Source organism: Pseudopipra pipra, chromosome 17, assembly GCF_036250125.1.
Source record: "Pseudopipra pipra isolate bDixPip1 chromosome 17, bDixPip1.hap1, whole genome shotgun sequence".
In the NCBI taxonomy this organism is placed as follows: Eukaryota; Metazoa; Chordata; class Aves; order Passeriformes; family Pipridae; genus Pseudopipra; species Pseudopipra pipra.
In genome coordinates, this window is record NC_087565.1 from 9,882,062 (window position 1) to 9,905,053 (window position 22,992).

Genomic DNA, 22,992 nt, shown 5'->3' on the forward strand with positions numbered 1-22,992 from the left:
GTGGAAGAAGATATTTTAGGAAAACCCTGTCATGTGAACTAGCGGGAGCCGATCAAACTGAGCTATTAAAAGAAAGACATTGTATTTTTAAACGGGGCAGCCTAGGGCAGCCAACCTGTGTGCCCAAAACCGCGGAGCCGGGGCTGCTCCCCCGCTACAGCTCCGCGTGGGAGGAGGCCGAGCTTTCCGTCGGGATCGCCCATTCTCCGCTCGCTCTGGGATACCCTTTGGCAGGGCCAGGTGCCCTCGGCCGCCCCAGGTTGTGTGTGCCCCCCCCCCCCCCCTTGCACGCAGCTGCTCACCCCCAGCTCTCCCCTTCCCAGCTCTGCTTCATTGCCCCCCTCGCCTAAAGCCCCTCTCCCAGTTCTCCGCGTTTCCCAGTGAAATTATAACGAGGGATGCTGGAGTGACTGGTCACAGGCAGAGCGAGGAGTTTGGGTGACAAGGGTGGAAGTTGGGTTAATTACTTATTTCTCCCGACTAATAATTAATTAAAATCGTTTTACTCTCCAAGCAAAGCCGCAGTCTCGGTTTCCCTTGAATGTTTCCAAATAGGAATCAGGTGGTTCTGAGTTTGCTTCACCTGATGCCAATAGTGGGTCCGATCAAACACGCCGGTGACTCAGGGGTGACACCTGTGCGGAGGGGCCGGGACCTGCGGGGTCCCGTGCGGGGCCGGGGCCGCTGCGGGAGCAGCGCCGGAGGAGGTTGTGGGATCTCGCTCGTGGCTTCAAAGCTGCTCGTTGAGAGGGTTGTGAACGGGAAAAGCCTCCAGGTACGAGCCTGAGGGTCAGGTGCAACTTTTCCGTCCTTCTCCTCCATCCCGGGCTCGGGCAGGAATATCCTCACGGGAGAGTGGCCGGGGCGCGGTGCCGGTGCTGGGGGAACGAGGAGCCAGAGCTCAGCCCTGCAGGAATGGGGGGGGAAAGGCTCTCCTAAGAACCGGCGGGGTGCGAGGGGAGATTCATTGTGGGGGCTCCGGGGGGAGCTGAGGGGAGCGGGGTTACCGGGACGGGGCTCCCCTGCACCCCGGGGGCAGCCGGTTGCATAACGGGCCCGTGGGGCTGGGAAAGGTATTTCCGCCCCGACGTGTCCAAAGATGACAAAGGGTAGGAAAGTGAGGTGCGCTGAGTTTCCCTGGGCTGCTGCAGTTGCTAGCCTGCAGGACAACAAACCCGGGAAGCAGAAAGTTTGATTGCGATGCCTCCCTTCGAGTCGATCTGGGGAGTGAGGGAGTGAAAAATGGAAATGCGGTGCGGGTGCCAGGCACCCCTCCGCACGCAGCACGGCCAAGTCCCGCTGCCGTGACTCAGCCCGGGGCTCCGGCTGACCCCGGCAGCCACCCGGCTCGCCGCGCACCCCGAGGGGCAGCAGAGCTGCCTCGCTCCCCGGAGAATCGTTTATATATGTGATCTCTTCATCTCTGCTGGAAAAAACACTGTGCAAGTGCAGTTGCACGGAGATCCTGAGCCCAGCACCGAATCGAGAGGCAGATGCTCCTTAGCACACTAGTGAAAACTATACGTTGTGAGACAGCACCGGTTCATGACATCTCTGACTTTATTTTCCTGTTTTCTTTTGCTTTATTTTCCTGTTTATACATAGGACGTGTAAACACACACGGGTTGTCTTGGTTTCGGAGGCTTCCTTGGCTATTTCATTCTTGCTAAACTCCACGTGTATCGGTGGAAATCCATGGGGTTGCTCCTCTCTCTTCTAAATTGATCTAAAAATAGGAACAGAGAGAGTTCTGTGGAACACCACTAAACAGATACACCGATTTTTAATTTTTCTTTTCTTCTTTGTATGAAGAATTGAGCCAATGGTAATTAAAAGCCAAAACCGGTGCCAGTAATAAGATGGGTATTAATAGGGTGCTGGTGAATTTAAAAGACATAAATATAAGCTGTGGACTTTGCTTTTCTGAATGATTTATTCAAAGGTAGAGGCAGTAGGAGCCTGAGCTTGTCTCTGCTGGGAAGAAGGAAAACTTCTGCACAGAAGCCCTGTTGCTTTGAAAGGCTTTGCAGTTCCTGCAAGTTTTGTTTAAAAAGCACACACTGGGATTTTTAACATCATCCATATTTCTTTCTTTCTCGCTCTCTAACTTTCTGCTCAACAATTAAGTGCTTGTGCTGCAGACTGAGAAAGCCGCAGAGCTGCCTTGGCCCGGAGCTGGGAGACGTCATGGATTCCTGAGTGTGAAGTTGCAGGAAAGCCCTCAGTTTGGGAGATGGAGGCGATCCAGGGGTTTCCATGGCACTGGGATAAACAGGAGGAAACAGTGAGGGAATCCCGTTATTTTACAGCATTCAAAGACTATAAACACTCGGAGCAGGAAAGGAAGTGGCCTTTCCCTCTCTAGTAACCCTCATCTCAGAGCAGAGAACTGACTTCACTTCAGGAACAAGCTCAGCCCAGTTCGGATCCCTCTTTGCACCTCCAAACACTCACTAAGGAGGCGAGCAAGAGGGGTTCCCTCTGTCTGGGCGGCACACGTTGAACATGGTTTAAAGAAGATTTTTTTTTCCTTTTTTTTTTTTTTTAATATTTTTTTTCTTGCTATTGATTTTTTTTTTTTTTTTTTTTTTTTAATTCCCGATGCAGCGAGAAACTGCCTGCAGGCTGGTACACTACCACCACATCATGAGGTCTATGGATCAAGGTAGGGTCTGACTGCTGCGGTGTCTGTGTGCTGTGTGTGCCCCCCTGTGCGTTCCCCTCCCCGGGGCTCGGCAGGTCCCTCCCTGGCCCGGGGGTTTGTCCGACCGCAGGCTGGGTGGGCAGGAGGGGGTTCATGGCGAGAAAGTCCCTCGGGAAAGGGACTGGACTGGCTTTATGTTTGGTTTGGTTTGAAGCGCTCCGCCACGGCGGTACAAATCTGTCTGGAGGAGCCTCCTTTAAACTCCAGCCAGAGGGACTCTCCTCTTCCAAGCCATCACCCCAGGAGTCTCGCTGACTAACCCGGCCGCTTAACCCTTCCGCCTCCTGCCAGGTCGGGGGCCCGGGGCGTCGCAGCGGCTTCCCGGGGCCCGGCGGAGCTCGAGGGGCCGGGCCGGGGCTGCGCGGCCGCGCCGCCCGCGCGGTGCCCGCGGGTCCCGCCGGGTCGGTGCCCCCGCGGGGCGGGCGCGGAAGGACCGAGCGGCGGGGCGGGGGGCTCGGGGGCGGGGGGCTCCGGCCGCGCTGCGCGGGGCCGGTGGAGGCAAGAGTTAAGCGCGGCGAGAGGAGGAGCCTGTCCCGCCGTCAGCCCCGTGCGCGCCCCCCGCGCGGCCGCCCCGACCCGAGCCACGACCCCCCTCCGCAGCGCCGGTCTCCCCGCTGCCAGCTCGGGGACGGGGCGGCTGCGGCTCCTCCGGCATCCTCCGCGGGCCCCGTGGGGAGGGCCACGCGAGGGAAGGCGGAGGGGGCTGCAGGCTCGCACGGAGCGGGGCAGGGGGCACCTCTGCGGGCAGTGTTGGGGAGGGGGCTCTCGGGGTCGGCGTGGCCACCAGCGGGCGATCCGTGCGGAGGATGCTCCGCGCGAGGAAAGCCCTCGCCGCCCGCAGCCCGGCTCCTGTATCGCACCCGTGGACCACGAGCCCGGCTGCCCCCGCCGGGCCCCGCAGCCCCCGCCCGGGCGGCCCGGCCGCTCCCCCGGGGTGCTTGGGGTGCGCTGAGCCCGCCGGCCGGGCGGCAGGCGCAGGTGAGTTGGGTTTTGACTGGGCTGCCGGGCCGAGGAGAAGGGGCAGGAGGTGGAGTAGGGAAGCGCTCTTCCATCCACCCGCTCCATCCTCGATTCCCCCGCCCGCGCTGGCACCGCCGCTCGGCCGCTGAGTCAGAGCCGCCCGGGGCCGGCGGAGGGTGTGCGGGATCCAGGGGACGAGCCGAGTACCGCAGGGTTGCCTTTGAAGGGCCCTTAGTAGCGGCTGTTTGTTTTCTCCTGCCCGGGTAGCGAGCTCCCCGGGTACCTGCCAAAACACACTCATTAACACCTACACCCAAAGGGGATCATCCGAGAGCTCCAATTCTCGGACAAGCCAATGGAAAGACTCTGAGTGGCTTTATACCGCCTTAGGATCAGGCCATTGCCCTGCCTCGTGTCTCCTCTGCTTTCTCCAGACAAAACTCTCTCTCTCCTGAGTGCTCCATCTGTTCTTAGTCACTCTCACAACACCCTGTGGAAGTTATTTTGCTGCAGAGAGCAGCAAAGGGAATGAGGAGACTTCTTGCTCTTCTCAGTGATCCTGCTTTCACCTGCCACAGGATAGGAGTGGATCAAAGCACAGGACAGCTCTCCAGCGACAGCACCACAACTGCTTCCAGTGCTGTGCAGCTATCTGTTCCCCAGAGCCCTGCAGTCACAGCCCAAAATGAAAAGCACTGATTTATTACTTTTATTTCCAGGTCAAATATTTGAGATCACAGTAGCCAGCTGAGCAGTGCAGTCAGTTGCACCACAGAGGCTAGAGATGCTCCTGGGTCTCAGAAGGTATTTTTCCCTTTTATGCAAAATGCTTCTATCAGTGGTGCAGGGGTGATTGGAGCAGACCCTGCCACTGACTTGCCTTCGTGTTACAAGGCTGCTCCCAACATTTCCACGAAGGAAAAGCAGCAAGGGGTTAATAGCACATGACATTTTTGGGATCAGTCTCAGGCTTTGGGAGGATTTCTGCACCCACAACAAAGTGTAAGAGTCTTATTAATACAGGGTGTGTAAATGATGATGTGTTAATAATTTTAAGTCCTCATCCCCTTTTATGATTAGAGCAGGCTCGGACTGAGGAATGAAGGCTCTCCATAGCCTAAAACCCTGCCAGCAAAAAGCTGCTTCAGTAGTTTTGCTCCCCAAGCTGTGCTTCTGCAAGGGTCAGCCACAGCAGGGATTTTGACCAGGTGACCATGAGTCCCTGTGTCATCTTATGGTCTTACATCTGTGAATGCTCTGTCCCTTGAAGCAGCCCCTTTCTATCAGTCAGCCTGTCCCGTGGGACACAGTTACACCAGCTACAGTCAGCAAATGATTTCAGAGTCTCTCATTACAGGGTAGGAATCACATTCACAGATGGGACACTGACTGGAGTGCTCTTTTATAACATTCCAGTAGATATTCTAAATGAAATGTTTCATCATTCTTTTTTTTTAAAAATAGCCAAGGATAATAATATCCTAGAACTTCTTTTCCACTACTGGCTTAATCTATTTTTTTAAAAACTATGATATGTGCATTCCTTTGGTTTGCACAGCAGACTTCAGAACTTAATGGGAACATAGAGATATGAGCAATTTTTCCATTGTCCTTTATTGCCAAACCATTTTAAGCCTGAAATTGGGGGGTAATATCTCTGACTCAGCCTCACCCCAAAACTGAATAGCATGTGTGCCTCTCAGAGGAGCTACCAGATATTTCTCCCTTTTCTCTCTCTCCTTTTTTTTTCTCTAATAGCACTCCCCACACTCCAGACCAAGCAACTAGTCACTCACAGTCTGAGCTCATTTTAAAGAGCTTGGATTCAGTCCACGTGCAAGTTTTAGTTGCCTGTTAAATTTCTAATGCCTGCCACATACACCATTAGAACACTTAGATTTTTAAGACAGCATTGACTCATATTTTCTTTGGGTTTTAGCTGCTAAATAGACAAGCAGCATTCTTAATCCACTTTACCTCTTTTGCTGTTAAAAGGTTTAAAATGAAAGTATACCAGTATTACAGATTCAGTTTAAATTACATTTTGTGTGGGGCCACATAATAATTAGCACAGTCACCATATCTCTGAGAAGATCATATAAAACTTTCTTCAGCTTGGGGCATCCTCTGATCCCTTGCTGTAGTGAAGTTATTGGTACAGGGAATACAGTGGGACAGTATAATAACAAAATGAAATGAAAATAATAAATGATAAATTACATTTGCAGTACATTTAAACCCTGAGAAATATGTTAAGTACTTTTTAAGTCACAGTTTGTATTACACTAGAAACTACTCTTTCTTAGCTTTGTTTTTGGATTCCCTGTCCCCTAGTACCTGGGCAGTCCAGTATTCACATACTTTTAAAGTTTATTGAGGCACAGCCCTGCCAAAGGCAAGCAGTGATCCAACTATGTGGAAAAGGACTCCTTCCATTCTCCAGTTCCCTGAAATGGCAGCACAATGTATTTCCAGTTCTGCTCTGTGTGGAGCCTGCTGCAAGTATACGTGGCTGCAATTTTTGTTAATGCTGCCAAGGACAGACTTTGCTTCAGTTCTTGAAACACCTTTTTGGCTCATGACAAAGCTTCACAGAATAAAACCCAGGAGTTAACGCTGACTCCCAGATCTCCAGTGGGTGCTGTGAGCCCAAGTGGAGCTGTGACCAGGGGCCAACAGTTGGGGCCATGTTGGCCTTCTCATAGCGGTAACAGGAGAAATACATGGAGGGTCCTTGTAGAAAGAAAGTGTTTCTGATATGAGAAAGATTGAGATTTAGGGAAGCCAACTAGTATTTCCTGTCTTTGGACACTGTATTCCAGCCTTCCACTCCAGCCCTAATGGAAAACAAGCATTGGGAAGTGTTGGTCACGTTGTTTGGGTTTTTCCCCTTGATTTGGAGTGGCCAGATGATTTTTCTGAGTGTGTGTGTTGAGCTGAAGAGCCCACAGTCTATTTAAGTCTAGTAGCTTCCCTGCCTTTTTTCCATTGTTAATTATTAATGACAGACTGTGGGTAGTATTTGTCACTTATGTAGTTATTAACAGCTAAAACCATTTACAATGTTTTATTCTCATTATGGGCTTGAGAGCCTGATTTTGGTCTAAACTAAACAACACTCAGCCTTTGGAGGGTTCCAGAAATGACACCTGTCCCTTGAACTGAATTCTGCAGCTGCTTCATGCACCTCTAATATTTAGGCCAGATCTGTATTTCGTGCATTTGTACCATTTCTCCTTGAAATAATGCATTGATGGATTCAAACACAGCCCACAGTGTAGAGCATTAGAACTCACATCTCTGTGCACTCAGAGCATGTGGAAACTGTTATTCCTACAGGTTATGCCACAGTGATCCTATGGGCCCAGTGTCCTTACGTGCCCTGAGAGCTGCAGGAGGGAGTGGGGGGAATCCAGTCAGTCGATGCCTGGTCGCTCTTGCTCCTTGACATCTGTCAAGTTGTCTGCTGGGCAAAAAAAGTTGAATCCTATAAGCTGAGCTAATTCCTACATTTCTCTAACACTTTTCTCATTGCTGTCTTGTCGCCCTAATTCCTCGCCAGCGTCAGAATTTATGATTACGTGTATTAGCAGCGAAACTATTTCGCATGACACGGTCGTTTTGGAAAGCAAAAGGTACATTTTCCATTTGTTGAGTATTACTAATTCTAGGAGTAGTTGGGGATAAGTTTGAAACTTCACATGCTTAATGGATTGCAGGCAAGCTTGGAAATAAAGGATAGGATAAAGATTGAGCAGGAGTTGGGGTCGTTTCCCCATGCTCTCCTGCCAGTCACCCACATGTCACTTTAAAAGCCCAATGTTATTGTTCATATCGTTTCTTTTTGTGGTTGATACAATTGATGCTCTCCAATTGTGCTCCGTGTGCTGTTAGATGCAAGGGTGACAGCTCTCTTTAATGCTTAGCCAAGATCAGCAAGTATATTTGGTTTTCCTAATGAATTTTAAACAGAAGGGCCAATGATAAAAGGCCAGCACTCAGCACACGGTAAGGATCATTGTACAACAGATATAAATAGTCCAATTTAATATATGCTTAAACAATTCAGAACAAATCAAGCCCTCAGACAGAGCAGCACGAGTTCCCCAAGGAGCCTCACGTTCCTGAGGGTAAGAGCTCAACCCCATGTGCAGCTTTCTGGGGTGGCCTCATTTGTGGATGTCAGTCCCAAGACCGCTAATGACCGGCTGCTCCGGCTCCCCCGTCTGTCCCGGCGGCAGCAGAGCCCCGGCTCTGTCTGAGGGAGACACTCCGGAGCTGCAGAGCCAGCGCTTCGTGTAGGCTGGGAATCGCTGCGGCAGATGAGGTAGCCTTGAGCTGTGGTCTCCAGCTCAACCACAGAGCGAGCACTGGATCCTTTCCAAAACAGGCTCCAGCAGTCCCTTGCTCCAGCACGGAGCAAGGAGCAGGAGTCAGGAAGCAGCATCATGTGGCCAAGGGCTGGACACAGCCTATGGTCCTTCCACACTGCTCACACACACGTGTGCACACCCTGCAGGGCTGTGTGCTGGCCACTGGCATCCAGCAAAGCTCCATCCCGGGTGGCTTTGGCAGTGTGTGCAGGAGAAAGTTCAAGCAGTTAGATCCAAGGAAGCCATTGTGTTACTATGTATATTATGCATTAATGAGAAAAAATGTTATCGTTTCAGTCTCCACTGCGTTAAAGCTTGGCATTGACAGCTCTGACATCACTTACTAATCTAGTGCTGTGAATTTGGAACAATGGCTTTTAAATTACTCCATTTAAATTGCTCTTCAGTGGGAAATGTATGGAGTGAATGTATAGAGTTGATTCTGTGAATAAACCAGCAGGGTTCCCCCTATTTCCAGCTCACCATCTCCTTCTGTAAATACCTCAGTAAACACCCTGGCACATCCCATCTGCAGGGTCACTTGCCCTTTCTGACAGCCAGGTTTCTCTATCCCTTGGCACTTTCTAGTGACAAATTATTGCCACAAGGCCTGATTCCAGTCTGACTGCTGCCCGTCTGCCCTCCTGCAGCCCCACAGCAGGTGTTGCTGCCCCCTGACTCCCCTTTCAGCTCCAGCCCTATGTGGTGTTTCTCCTCACCCACAGGTGCCTCTGATGCCTCCCAGTAACTCCCTTGGCTGACTGGCCAGTACTGGGCCAGTAGAAGCTCAATGTTGGAACTGATTTCAAACTGTGGGAAAAGCCTGAGTTCTTGCCCTCTGGACTAGCAAAGGATAGAGCAAAAGAGTGTGACAAGAAGGCAATTTGTCATTAATTGGCTGGACACACTAATGAGAAAGGTGACAGGGTATAAGCCCAAATGTAGAGATGCTGGTTCATGTGTGCTCTAAAACAGACTTTCTGTGAACTTAGACAAGTAATGTGGGGTCAGATTTGTCATGTAGTTAATGCTGCCGTGCTGACAGGCTTAGCAAATAAAAACAAGCTGAAGTAAACACCAAAATACTTTTTTAATGATCTTGGTCCCCCTGCCTTTGCCTCCCTGCCCTGTCTACAGACTAAGAGCATTTTTCAAACTCGCAAACCTGATGACAGCCATCTGTACGCTAATAAAGGGCACCATACAAACAGGTATGTGCAAGGGAACAGCCTTCTGACCACAGATCCTCTGAACACACAAATTTAGGGTCTCCAGTTACCCACGAGTGAAGTCACTGGTGGTTGTAGCAGCCATCGGAGGGGTAGGAGGCTGCCTGGAGGCAGCGACCAGCACCAGGGAAGGGCCAGGGGAAGATGCTGATGAATAGAGTCAATGTGGTGGAGGTGGCTGAGGGGACCTGGGCAAGCTGGCAGCACCAGCAGTGTGGTCAGCAGGGAACGTGGAGAGAGCCCATTCTCTGAAATGCTGTTTGTGAGCAAGGCGGGAGGAGAACAGAGGCTTTGTGCATGATGGACTTGATGTCTCTAAGGGTGCTCCAGTTAAGGCCTGTGACTGCAGAAACCTGCCTGCTGCTGCCCTGGCTGCAGCCTGCAATGGGAGGCAGGAGCACATGGTTCATCACGAATGAAGCCTGGAGAAGGCAAGGGCAGCACCTGGACTGCCTGGAGCTGCTGGAGACCCTGGAAACCTCAACAGAAAGGGGCTTGACTGCTGAGGAGGAGGTGGCCACGTGCGAGGCAGCAAGTAATGCCCCACATGGGGTAGCAGGGCAGAGATGCCCACCCAACAGGAGGTCATTTCTGGGGCTCCCATGCCTGGGCAGGCCTGTTACTTCCCTCGCAGCCCTGCTTCTTCCATGTCCGTGCCACCTCCCCTGACTTCAGACCCTCTCCTCCTCGCTCCCACCACGACCCCCGCGGGCCGCGCCGCCGGTGCGGTGCTGCCGGTGCGGCGGGGCCGGTGCGGTGCTGCCCGGGCCGGTCCCGGCTCCTCCTCCCGGGGGCGGCCCCGGCGGCAGGTGGCTGCCCGGAGCAGGAAGCTGCCACCGCTCGGCCCCTCGTGTGCCGCCGCCGGGCTCGCCGCCCGCACCCGCCGTCGGGGGCACCCGCGCCCGCCGCGCCCTCCGCCAGCACAGCTTTTTTGCTTTTTTTTTTTGTTGTTTTACCAGCTTTATTCCTCTTTTGTTTCCTGCCCTCTGACTCCTCCGCACTCGCACTTGGAAGGACACCGCCGGGGGTCGCGGCGGCTGCACTCGGGGTGCCCTCGACACCGGGCGGGCTCCGCTCCGCTCCGCCGCTGCCCGCGGGCGCTGCCGCCATGAGCGCCCCGGCCCCCGAGCCCGGCCCGCAGGACGGGGACCCCGGGCACGGCCCCGGCACGGCCCGGCCGGGCAGCCCGCAGGAGGAGTTTGACTTCTCCATCCTCTTCGACTACGACTACCTGAAGCCGATCGAAGGTTGGTGAGGAGCCGCCGAGGAGGAGCCGCGGCCGCGCCCCGACGGAGCGGCGGGGCCGGGCCGGGCGCTGCTGCGCCCTCGGCAGCTCCTCGGGGGGCACCGCCGGGCTCTGCCCTGACCTGTCCTGCCCGGGGCCGGGCGGTGGGTGCCGGCGATGCGCTGCTCGGCGGGCCCGGCGCAGGTCGGGGCCGGGCGGTTCGGGTTTGGCGGGGCTGCTTTGCCCGGCAGGTGCTTGCGGACGGTCACTGCTTGGTCCCCATCCCGTGCTGCACTGTCTGAAAGCGGCTGTGGGAGCTCCTGTTGGTCCCAAAGTTTTGCACCCGGGAATGAGCGCAGCTGCCAAAGGCGAGGCAAAGGAGCTCGGCTCAGTTGGTCGCCTTGTGACCATCATCGTTATCGTGCTAGAGCGTGTTCTGGAAACTCAAAAAGGCCGCTCAGGCATTGGGGCTTAGAGTCCCGAGGAGTTAATTACCTGCCACGAGTTTGAGCCTCCTGCTTGGATGGCAGGGAGCTGGGTAGATCTGGTTTCCAGTTTGGGTCCAAACACCATAAGCTTAAGTTAAAACTAAGAAAAAAAAGATCTGCAGACTCTTCTACTTCTCTGAGCTTATGCTGCGATATTAAAAGCACCGTGCCAAGTGCTCCCTGACTTCCTAAATGATAATTCTATCTGTTGATGATAGTAAAAAGTGATACTTCCTTACCCATAAAATACAGATATGTGTAAACCAGAAAAAGCTGAAAGAAAGAGGACCCAGAGGAATGAATTGCTGGGATATTGTTCCTAAGATACATTCATTTGGATTCTGCACGGTGGACAGGTGGCATTTCTCTAGGGCATCTGAAGAGAGATGTTGTGTTCCTTGAGGATGGTGCAGGATGAGACCTTTGAGGCCTCATGGTAACATTAGTGAAACAGAGTTATTAGTGAAATTTATTCTTTGTGTCCTTGTTTAAGTATACAGATGTGCACCAGCATCAAAGCTCGGGCTGGTTAATGTCATCAGATGCACAAAGCTGAATTTTCTTTCAAGTAGATCAAATTGTGCTAAAATATATCCACGATGGTCAGTGATTTTAATGAAAATACATTAAATCTCAGTGAAAGCTTCAGATGCTGATTTGTTCACATCTATACAGTAAGCAGTACTGCTGTGAAGCCTTAAGTGGGAAGTTCTACAGAATATAATAGTACGTAGGCGGAGTGTAGAAAGTTTAATCTTCAAACCACATAAATGCAGAGCAGTATATGCTTGTTGTAGAAGTAACTTCCTTCTTGAGCCTGCTTTCTCCACATTTGAATTACTGGAAACCATAATTAGTAGTAATTTTGTTTGTTCCAAATATGGAAATCATTAGCATAAAAAAAAAAAAGATCACAACCATATATACCAGCATTGTAATCTGGAGAATATTCTCCCTGGCTTTGAAAAGGCACCAGCTAGAGTCTGTAAGCAATCCAGTATACATCCGTGACCTTTAATGTAGAAAAGATTAAAGCATGTTTACATGAGAACAGAAAATGTTCACATTTTGAGGAAGGACTTTATCCACATGCCGGTGGTAAATGATGCTCATTGTTCATGTGCGATTCTGGCCTCGTCTGAACTGCAGTTGAGAAAACAAGGCCTTTTCAGAGGAGGATTCAAAGTGGAACCAAAACCATAGGAGTGTCTGTGGATCCCAGCACTTCAGTCTGGTTCCTACATTCAGAGCTGGTTTGAAAGAGGCTCTGGTGTCCTCACGGCCTGGGCTGCTCCACCCACTGCTCACGACAAGTCCTCTAATGACAAATCTCTGTGAGCATGCTAAAAGGGTTTTTTAAAATTAAAAAAAAAAAATAAAGGGGAGGGGAAAGGAAATTTGAGGCTCTAGGAATGGACTGGGATGAAAGTTTATTTCTGATAGGAATTTTTTTTAAAGGTTGGGATTTGGCAGTATCCACCCAAACTTGTGTTTTAAAAGTAGGATCTATATCACAACTTGTTGCCATGGCAATGCCAGAAATATCGTTGCTGAAAGTGGCTGGTGTTCAGTAGTGCTTAAGTGTGCCTGAGACAACAGGAGCATGGAACTGCTATAAAAGCAGCAGGGAAAAGAAGGGTAAATAAAAGTCCTACAGTCAATATTATTAATATTAAATATTCCTCTCTAAGCCAACCATTTCCAAAAGCAGAAGTGCTGTACAAAGTGCCCTTTTCCCTAGGCCTTCTCCCCTTACTTGCCAGACTTTAATTAGCAATTATCTTCTCAGCATTTGCAAATGAGGAACACCTGCTGAACTCTGTGTGCCCAGGTGAACAGGATTTGGGGAGTGTGGGCAGGGCAGGTATCCTGTGCTGTTAAATTGAAGCTGGGATTTCACTTGGCCATTGAGGAAGTTTTCTGTCTCCTTTTAAAATAAAGTGTTAGATGCATTCCCTTGAGAGTTACCTGTGCAGGTGTTGCTAGTGATATCCCAAGTTTTAGCTTATTTTAAGCACGGCAGGTGCTGCATATCTTTGTTTCTCCGTGCAGAAGATTGACAGAGAGTTAATGAGCATTTAAAAATGAGCTCCTACAAAGAGAGCTCCCTGATGAGTAAGTTCTGATAACTGCTTTGTGTATTCTTCCCTAATACCTGTTCTTGGCCACTATGAGAGACAAAATACTGAAAAGCTGCTCTGCTTCAGCAGCTCCCTTCATGTAGTTTTGTGGTGTTCACTCTGTGAAGATCTGCTGACAGGTAAGGCTGTCACATAATTTTTAACTTTTGAGGTTAACCCTTCTGGGAGTTGATCCTCTGAGAGGTGTTTTGAAAATCCAACAAAAACTTATCCTTAAATAAGATTCCAGACAAAATCCTGCCCTGAGACAACAGGTGAGAATGCAGATGGGAAAGAGTATTTTCTCATGGGCTCAAGCTCTTGCTGTAGCTCAGCAGACTCTTACATTGCATCTGGTGATATGAATCTACAAAGTCTGTGTATATATAACACAGAGAGGGGAAGCAGGGAGCATCCATAAATATTAATATTCCTCTAAATGCTTGTTTGTATGTAGACAGGCTCCCAGGGACATTGCCACGTCTTGTAGGTGTCAAGCCCTGTATAATTTGCCTGTTCATTTTTTTTTCTCCCAGATGCAAAGCTATTAAAAGGGAAAAAACTGAAAGTGCCTGCAGCTGGGTCCTGGCTCAGGAACACAGGAGGCAGTGTTCAGCCCTGCCGTAAAGAAACAAATATGCACATCTAGCAGAGAATTCCAGATTTCACTCAGGAAACCAGCTCTCACTTGGAGCTTCCAGGCAGTTTGTGTAAATAACAGACAACCCGGCTTTTGAAAAATGCAAAAGAGCTCTGCACTGGTCCCTTCAAATGACAATGAGCAAGTTAATTAAGAAAAAAATTGGCTCTTTTACTTATGCAAATAAGGAACTCCATTTAAATCCCAGGAGCTGCACTGCAGCAAGAGGATATGAGGTCTAAACCAAACTTCAGCCCCTGCCCTCCCTTGTCCTGCACGTGTCTATCTTTAGCTTTTCCTAGATGATGGTTTGGATAAACCCAGTGTGGAATGCAGTTGCTTGGGTGATCTTTTATTCCCTAATTTCATGCTAATTGGCAAGGTCATATTTGGCTGACTGGATGACTTTGAAGTAACTGCCTTGTTTTAAAGCAGGGGAGGGTGGTCCTCACAGAGCCGCCTGTGCACACACTGGTGTGGTCCTGGGCTTGAGGGATCTCTGGATCCTGGCAGGACCCAGCAGGGTTCTCCTTTCTGCCTCTCAGAGGTATGTGAAAAGGAGTTTTATAGATTAAGACTTGAATCCTTTGAAACTTAAATCCCTTGATCTTTTCCACCTGTGATTTCACTCTTGGGTTCTAAGGGCAGTCCTGAGGGTACCCACCTGGGCAGGCTGCCGAGCTTCCAGAGGGCTGGGGGAGCTGCCTGCTCCCTTCCTGGATGTGTCTAGAGGAGCTGGTTTGTTGGTTATTTGCAACACAGTAGCTCTGCTTCCATTCCCTGTTGTGGGGAGAGAGAGGGAGAGGTGGTTTTGTGAAATAGCAACCGGGTAAATGCTATGGAAAAAAAAGGGGAAAAGCGAGCTGACAGCTTGGAGGCAGTTTGGTGGGATCCTAGGGGGCTTGGGGCTCAGACTGCTCTAGGTAAGGGACATGAGTGATGCAGGGCAGGCTGTTTGCTGACAGTAAAGCTGAAAGAGAATGTGAAGAGGTGTCAGTGCTGTCTGGGTGAGAAACTTGCTTTCTTTTAACCCACTGTCAAACCAGAAGGATATTTTGGTACTGAATCAGAGGGTGATTCAGCAGTGAAACCTCAGGCTGGGAATGCCTGAGTGAAGGGAGATGGGAAAGTGCTGTAACTGCCCATGCAGGGGAGCTGTGCTGAGGCTGCTGTGGTGTTTGCTGAGATGTCCATCACAAAAGCAGTGAAGAGGACAGTCCTTTGCTGGAGTATTTCAGTCTGTGTTTTGGGATGCAATATGCAGGAATGGATGAACTGTTGAAGGCGTCACAGCCTTGGGTGCAAAACCTGCACCTCTGGGGAGCATCTTCCCCCTGTCTGCCCCCTCTCAAACGCAGGAGCTTGACCCTGTTTACAAAAGCAAACTCCTGGTGATGCTCCTTGCCTGGGGAGGCTGGGGTGTTGGCTCTGGTCTGTCCTCTCCTGGAGCAGATTCCTAACTCCAGCCTGCCTTAGCCAACTTGGCCAAGAGCAGAGTAGCCAGTCCCCTCCTGCTGAAGCAAAAAGCAGAATTTCTTCTGATTTCGGTGGAAGAGCCGTTTATTTCTGAGAGCAGCAGTTGCCGTTTCACCCCTGTGCCCCTTTTTCCCTCCCCGGTGAGGTCAGAGCTGCAGCATCACCGGCGTCTCCATGGTGACAGACCGTGACGTCACCGGCGTGGGCAGCAGCAGCCGGGACAGTGATTTCATTGTACCTCTGGAGTTCTGCAGGGCTGGGACTCGCTCAGGAGACCTCCCCAAACCCCCCAAGCCTGGCTCCTGACGAAGCCGTGCCGATGAGTCAGGGCCGGCAGCCTCTCCCCTGCCTGAGCCGCAGCCCCTGGGCATCGCTGCCTGGAGCTGTTCCCTGAGGTTTTGTCTGCAGCTTTGCCCACGGTCCTGCTTTATTGATGAATTTGCCATGTGGGGGGAAAGTAAATATTGTTGCTGTCCAGAAGCTGTGGGTGTCTGCTTGGCCAGGGGCTGTGGCCTGGGTGAGCTGTCCCAGTTGCAGGACCAAGGAGCTCTGTGGAGCTCTTTCCGTGAAGGCAAGGGCACGCTGTGGCTTGCTGTTGTGTGTAAACGTTGTGATTAATATCTGGAGCGTGGATCCTCTGGGAGGGTGAATGCCAAGGGTGAAAGTGCTCTTTTAAACACAATATTACAGGGATAAGCAAAGAAAATGTAGGTTATCTAAAGCCCAGTTTTTAGTGGGCAGTGGGTGGTGATGTTTGTTTGTTATTCAGAAGACTTTAAAAATTACATGTACACATAGAAATACATGTTTGCTTTTCCCATATCCTTCGATGTGAATCTACCTACACTGGCTTTGCTGATGATACTCTGAGGAGTTTTAGTTCTTTACCTGCTGTCTGTGTTTCTGGCACAGATAAAGCAGTTTAAGTGTTCGATGGGGGCAGCTTCAGCTGTGGGTGTGTTGAATGGGGAAGTGAAAGGGTTGGCCATTCTTGGACATGAAGCTGTTCAGCCTGGAGAATTTTTCTGCAATTGCTGGTCACTGCACACACCCTGCCCTAAGCCCTGGCACCAAGCCTCACTGTGTTTGGTGCTGTTTTTGCTCCCTTGCATCAGGGAATCAGGGGGGTTGTGCCTAGAGCAGTGGGAGTGATGTTTTGCGTGTCTGGGGGGGTGTGTTACTCTGCTGATGCCGAAGGCGTGACGAGTTCTATTAAAAGTGAATCTCAGCATCAATATCTGGGCTTGATGTGTCAGATCTGACTGATGGGGATGACACACTATTCCTGTGAGTGCCAAAGCTCTGAAATCAACGATGCTAAAAATATGTTCGGCTCAGAATTCGGTTGCTGTTTTCCCATCCCCAAAACAGCTGCGTGCTGGGATTAAAAGCCAGAGGGAACCTTAAGAAATCTGCAGGCTGGACTCTCCTGTGCATCTCCTTTCCTGTCACAGGCATTCTGTGTGTTGGTTTGTTTGCTTGGCTCTTGGGGTTTCCCGCTAAACATGAAGGCTCAGCAGTTCCTGAAAACAAACAGAAACCCCCTGAAATTAAGTAAAAATCTCTCTGCCTGTAAAAGTTTCACTACAAACTTTTGCAGCCATTGCAGAAAGCACAGTCAGCTCCTACCTGGCATTATGCCCGACATTATTTTCTCGTGTCATGTAGGAGTTAGAGAAAATGCTGGAACAGCTATTTAAATATTTAAATGAAACCCTCTTTGCCTGTGGCACATACTGACCTGTGCCCATAATCCCAAACTGTGGAGCTGTTTCAGCTATTCCCTGCTGGATATGTTGAGAGCTTTAAAAACATATTAAAATCCTGATAGTACTTTGCATGCTTTTGTGTGATGACAAATATTATTCAGCTCCCAGGCTGGGGAAGCTCCAGGAGCTGATGCACATGATCTGTCCTGGGGATACCTGGCATGACTCCATTCTCTTGGATGCCACTGGCTTTAAGCACCTGATGGGGTTCTGGAATCAGATCAGAACTGGGCTCAGTGATGCTGGTGGGAATTCTGTGTTGCCTGGAAGCATCCCTGTGCTCTGCAAGTTGGGCATAGTTTGCAAGATGAGAATCTGAAAACTGAGGATTTTTTGCACCAGGAGAGAGGGTTGCACTGAGCACTTCTCTGTTACTCTGTGTTTTATAATCTGGCCAGTTGGGCTGGAATTGGAATGTGATTGCCTGTAACCATGGGGCTGGATCCTTTTTATCTCTCTTTTCTAACCAATACTTGTGAATGTGTTTTCTGATCATCTGGTGCATTCTTATGTGCAACCTGTCACCAAAACTTACTGACATTATATGGAGCCAAACAAATCATCACACAGAACTGGCTTTTTAATTTAATAGTTTGAGCTCAGCTTTGGTTGGTTTCTTGAAGAGCTTGGCTGTGTAAGAAAGGTTTTTCTCCCTTCACCAAAAGCTGTTCCTCAACCTCTTGGTTTTACAGAGACCTGTTTGGAAGTGATTTTGTGATGTGATTGTCTCAGGCCAGCTCCTAGTTAACAAAATTTGACCAAAGTCACAGCGCCCCAGTTTGCCAAGGGGTGTATTTGGCAGAAAGAGCAGGAGGGCCAGCACTGACATGGGCAGAGAGGCTGACACACTGCTGACCCTTCCAGGTGATCCCTCTAGGTCAGGCTCAGGCAGTGTGGAGGTGTTTGCAGTGCTTCTGTCCATGCTGCACCTGCTCTGAGCACTTGAACTTCCCTGGCTGCTAATCCAGTACTTTTCACAAGCATTAACTGCAGTTAAAAAGAGTTAAACAAATATTAAGCTAATACCAGATCACAACCAGTTTATAAATATGCATTTTTTTTAATCCATGATTGCTCAGCTTCTGTAATAATATTTATAGTCTTAAAGAGACCCTTCTTTTTCCAGAAGAACCGACTCCACATAAAACCAACAGCCCACCCTCTGGAGTTACATACGCTCATGATGTCTTGGACTGTGGCCTCAAGCCATGCCCCCTGCCTTTTCCTAGCCTTTCTGCAGATCCCATGGGCAGATATGGACAGCCAGATAGTAGCATAGGGACAACACCTACACACCCTGCCAACGCTGCAGGGGCCTCTGCTCCGAGCCCTAGGATTGAAATTACTCCATATCATGAACTGATTCATTCAGGGGGTCCCTTCCGCAGCAGAGACACAGATGTTCTTTTGGTAGAACATCAGTCAAACTCAGCCACCACTAGCCCAAGGGTTACCCTGCCTGTCCCTGGCTTTGAGGGCTACAGAGAACCACTGTGTCTGAGCCCAGCTAGTAGCGGCTCCTCTGCAAGTTTCATTTCAGAGACAAATGTATCTCCTTGCACGTCACCATGTGTTTCACCAAATAATGGTCCTAGTGATGACCTTTGTCCACAGTTTCAAAACATCCATACTCATTATTCTCCTAGAACCTCTCCAATAATGTCACCACGAACAAGCATCACGGAGGAAACCTGCTTGGGACGACATTCACCATCACCCCGTCCCAACTCAAGGTCTTCATCACCAGGTGCAAAACGGAGGTACTCTTGCACTGAGCTCTACAGCACTCAGCTGCCTTCCACCTCTCCACGGCAGTCACGGACCCCCTCTCCACAATCCTCTCCTCGCATCCCCTTGAGAGAAGACAACTCTTCAGTTACTTACACACAGCTGGCCAGCGCTCCTCTTTCCATGGATGCTATGAGCAGCCTTCCTACGGATCCTTCCTGTGGTGTTCCCACGAAAATTTGGAAAACCAGCCCTGATCCTTCATCAATGTCTTCCCACAAAAACAGCATTTCATGTCACGTCTTTCAGACTGTTGACTTCCACGGGCCTTGTGAGCAGGAGGACAGGAGAAACTCAGCCCCAGAATCAATTCTGTTGGTACCTCCATCCTGGACAAAGCAACTGGTGCCTGCAATCCCTATCTGCAGGTAGGTACATCCTTCCTGTGGGGATGTGTTTTCTCATGTGTGGTGTCCTCTGTCATGCATGATGATCCCTAGGGAGTGTTTTCTTGGGCAGATCCTACTGCAGATCAGAGCTAAGTGCTCAGGCACAGCACTGGTTAATGGGGGCCCAGTCCATTATGATTCTGAGAGATGAATAAATCTGGATTTGGAAGAAACATCACCAAAATGGTTCACTGATAGCACAGTACACTGCAAATTCAAATTGCCAAATTATTTGTCTCAATAGCAGACTGCAGACAGCCCTTGACAAAGGCTGAAGAAAGCTGGTGCCATCCTGCTGCTTTTAAAGAAAATGATGGGATTGCTTTTGTAAATTCAGTCACTTACAAATTTCCATCAAGGGTGAAAATGCTTTAAATAATTCCTGATTCAAAATAGAGGACACTGCTTCAAGTCAGACTGAGTGTTCAATCAACTCAGAGTGATTTACTGTTGGTGGTTAATTTGTTAATTGTCCCTCAACCCAAATCTCAGCCATTGGCACTCCTCTCATCAGCTCCATCCATTGTCTGGCACCAGTGGCAGGGCTGGACCCCGAGGGATGCAAATCTGCCAGGACCAAGGGTGCCAAGTGTGTGACTCAGCTCCCAGTCACCACTGCCACCCTGCCAGCCCTGCCATCCTGCTCAGCACCGAGGTTGTCCCCTCAGTGACATTATTCCAGGTTGCTCCCGACCTGCTAAACACAAATTCTGAGTGAAAGAACACAGGCTGTGACTTCCCTTGGCTCGCTAGACTGGTTTCTGGCAGCAGCTTGTGCTCCCAAAATAAGAGTAATTTGAAATCCAGTGCAAGCTCTGGTTGTACATTTCAGTGTATTCATTTCATGTTATAAACCCTTGTGTATTTTTGTAACAGGAAAACTAGTGTCAGGTAAGAATATTTAGCATTTTATTCACGTGCATTTTAATATTTATGGAAATCATAAAGGTTATTAATTTGCACGACTGGTAGGTAATGGTAAAAGGAGTTAATATTTCACAATATGTATTCTGTGATCAAAGTTTAAGACACGCAGCAAAAGCTAGATAAAAGAGGGGGATCTTTTAAAAAATAAAACTACTACAGGTATTTCTGTATAAGAAATAGAAATATTCTCTTCTGCATGGAGATGGGTGCTCAGAAATTACTGTCCCCACCCTGAATTTCAGCAGAGTTTGTAATCAGATGTAAGCAGGACAGCATAATGTCGTCGGAATTAATAGCGGACTCCTAAATGGTTCAGCAAGAGCAGCCGCGGTGGGGCGCAGGGAGGGAGGTGGGGTCAGGGCTTTAAGAAATGAAGGGCTCAGGAGTTTCACTGGGGTGTCCTCTCTCTGCCCAGTTTGCCTGTTCAGTCGCTCCCGCCCCTGGAGTGGCCCCTGTCCAGCCAGTCTGGCTCCTACGAGCTGCGGATCGAGGTGCAGCCGAAGCCCCATCACCGCGCCCACTACGAGACCGAGGGCAGCCGCGGCGCCGTCAAGGCTCCGACCGGGGGCCACCCCGTGGTCCAGGTAAGGGACTGGGGAACATCTCCCTAGAGGAAAAGTGGCAGTGAGTTCATTTCTGAAGGGCTTGCTGGGGGCTGGCCCTGGAAGGGGAGGACCCTGTGAACCTGGGCGTGGTTGTGGATGTGTTCGAAGGGTCTGAAGCTGAACTGTGGTGAAGTCCAAGATGTTTGGAAGGTTGGTTTGGATTGGCTTGTGAACGCTCAGGAGCTTGGGCAACGCATTTGTCACCTTTCCTTGGCTATGTGTTAAACCTCCTGTGATCCAGCTCTCATAAGATGCCCAGTTATCCTGAATTCCATCTGAGCCCCGTTTTACCTTGACAACAGACTCTCCTGTGTAAACTAAGGCTTTTCATGAGGTTCAATATGTACAAACATCAAGCCTGATTTTCCAACTCGTCGTAGCTCAGTGACCTCTCAGACTCAGATTTGAAACAAGTGGCAGATGGTGTCAGGTCTGCAGCCCCACGTCCTCCTGCCGGTGGTGAAGGAGGGTTTTGGAGCCACAGCCATCTGGGGCCACATCAGTTGTTTCCCTCATGTCCCCCTCGTTTCAGCCCATGTCTCTGGGCAGGAAAGCCAAAGCCAGGCTGGTGGTGTGATAGTGCTGGGGATGATGTGTGGACCTGGCCACGTTGGCCACAGCTACAGCTTTCCCTGAGCAAAGTTGGGGTGCACCCTGCAGATGTTCCTGACACACTCAGGACTTGCATGAACCAGGGAAATATTGACATTTATGCCTAATTTTAATCATGTGATCAATACCACTAATTTCACTGGGTTGATTTGTGCTTAACTCCAAACATATGTTCAGTATTCCCCTGCAGGCTCAGCCCCTTTTAAAATCAAGCCATAAATTGTTAAATCAAGGAATTAAGTTTACTTTGGTTGAGCTGGACTTGCATGAATGGAGTGGATATTTGAGTAGAGGGTGCAGGATAATAATAAAGAGCAATCACATTTGCCATACCTCGATATATGCAGGCTTTTTAGTTTGAGTCTGACAAGCTCGTAGCCCTCTGTGGTGTGTTTGAACCTACCTGGACATAGGAATGATCTTGCCAATCAGCACTTACTCCTTTCTCAGTTTGCTTACAAATACAGTATCATTTACCTTTCCAAGGTAGTCCTATCAACTGGATATTTACTGCAATGAAGGAGTTTCTCTTGACATGGGGAAATATTAATAATTTGTTTCCTTCCTGTAATCAATATCAATCAAAGAGGGATTTATATTTTCTGTTGGGGGCAGGATCCAATATTCCTAGTTTTATCATAATTTGCCTTCAAGCTTCAGGGTCTAAAACTATAAATTCAAATGTCCTCATGAGTTTCCCAAGCAGATGTGCCTCTGCACAGCTGTTCCTGCATCTGGGGAAAATATGGACAGTTTCTTTCTGAGGGTTTATTGTAAAGCTGGAAGTATTTGTTGGATTTGTGTTCACTTGAACATAACAAGGTTCATATGGATGCTGAGCAATGAGATAGTTGCACCTGTATGTTTTATGACATTTGAAACTGGGGGAGGCTGGTAAAATCCAAAGCTTTCATGTCAGAAGTTATTTGGCTTCGAAGTTTCTTTTTTTTTTTTCTTTCTCCTTCTTTCCCCTGAGTGAATTTTAACTTTTGCATCTTGTCAGATGCAAACAGAGAAAATGAAATAGGAGAGATTTTTAAAAGGTGGGTGCTGTGTTGAGGGAGGTTTGCGTGACTTAAAGGCAACTGGTTGCAAGGCAGATAAATTGGTCTTCCACTATTTTGATTACCTTTTCTAAAATACAATGTATTTTTTAAAAAAATCTGAGTTTAAAAGAATTTCCCATTAAATTAACCCTCCATGTGAGTAATTACCAGCTGAACCTTCCGGAGGAAGAGATGTTGGCTGGTTTTTGCAGCACGGTGTTGGCCTGCAATATTTATTTTTTTTTTTTGGAAACTGCATTTTGCATGCAAGTTTCTTCTTTTGGGTGCTCTGAAGCTACAGACCAGCAGATCTCATATCCTCCAGGCCTTATCTTGTGGTTTATCTTTCTGATGCTGCTTCCTCTTCTTCACGTGTCAAGCCCCGAGAGTTTGTGCACAAAGCTCTGCACCAGCTGTACACTCCAAGCATGGCAGAAGAAGAGTCTGGTTAATAAAACCTCTGGCCAGATGCACCACATGCAATAGGGCATTTACTTTGTCTGCCAGGAGGAGGAAGAGAGAAGCCATTCATGACATCATCTAATTTCAGGCACCATCTGGAGTCACATGGAGAAGCGTAGGCTCCTGGTTTTAGGTGGTTTTGAGTCACTCTTGGGAAGAACCTACAGCTTGCTGTTAAT

At 49.4% G+C, this 22,992-nt stretch overlaps 1 protein-coding gene across 5 annotated transcripts in view; it reads left to right on the top strand.

Moving 5' to 3' along the window:
* Nucleotides 1–2,372: 2,372 nt before the first annotated feature.
* NFATC2 (nuclear factor of activated T cells 2) overlaps nucleotides 2,373–22,992 on the top strand; it is a 90,467-nt gene continuing 69,847 nt past the window's right edge. For 2 of the 5 annotated variants that reach the window (XM_064674196.1, XM_064674195.1), the window contains exons 1-3: nucleotides 2,376–2,665; nucleotides 18,111–19,140; nucleotides 20,504–20,672. In XM_064674196.1, coding sequence (XP_064530266.1) covers nucleotides 2,602–2,665; nucleotides 18,111–19,140; nucleotides 20,504–20,672 — 1,263 coding nt within the window. In that variant the 5' untranslated portion in view covers nucleotides 2,376–2,601. Of the gene's footprint in view, nucleotides 2,666–10,082; nucleotides 10,514–18,110; nucleotides 19,141–20,503; nucleotides 20,673–22,992 lie in introns of those variants that run through there. The other 3 variants (XM_064674198.1, XM_064674199.1, XM_064674197.1) reach the window with 3 other exon arrangements.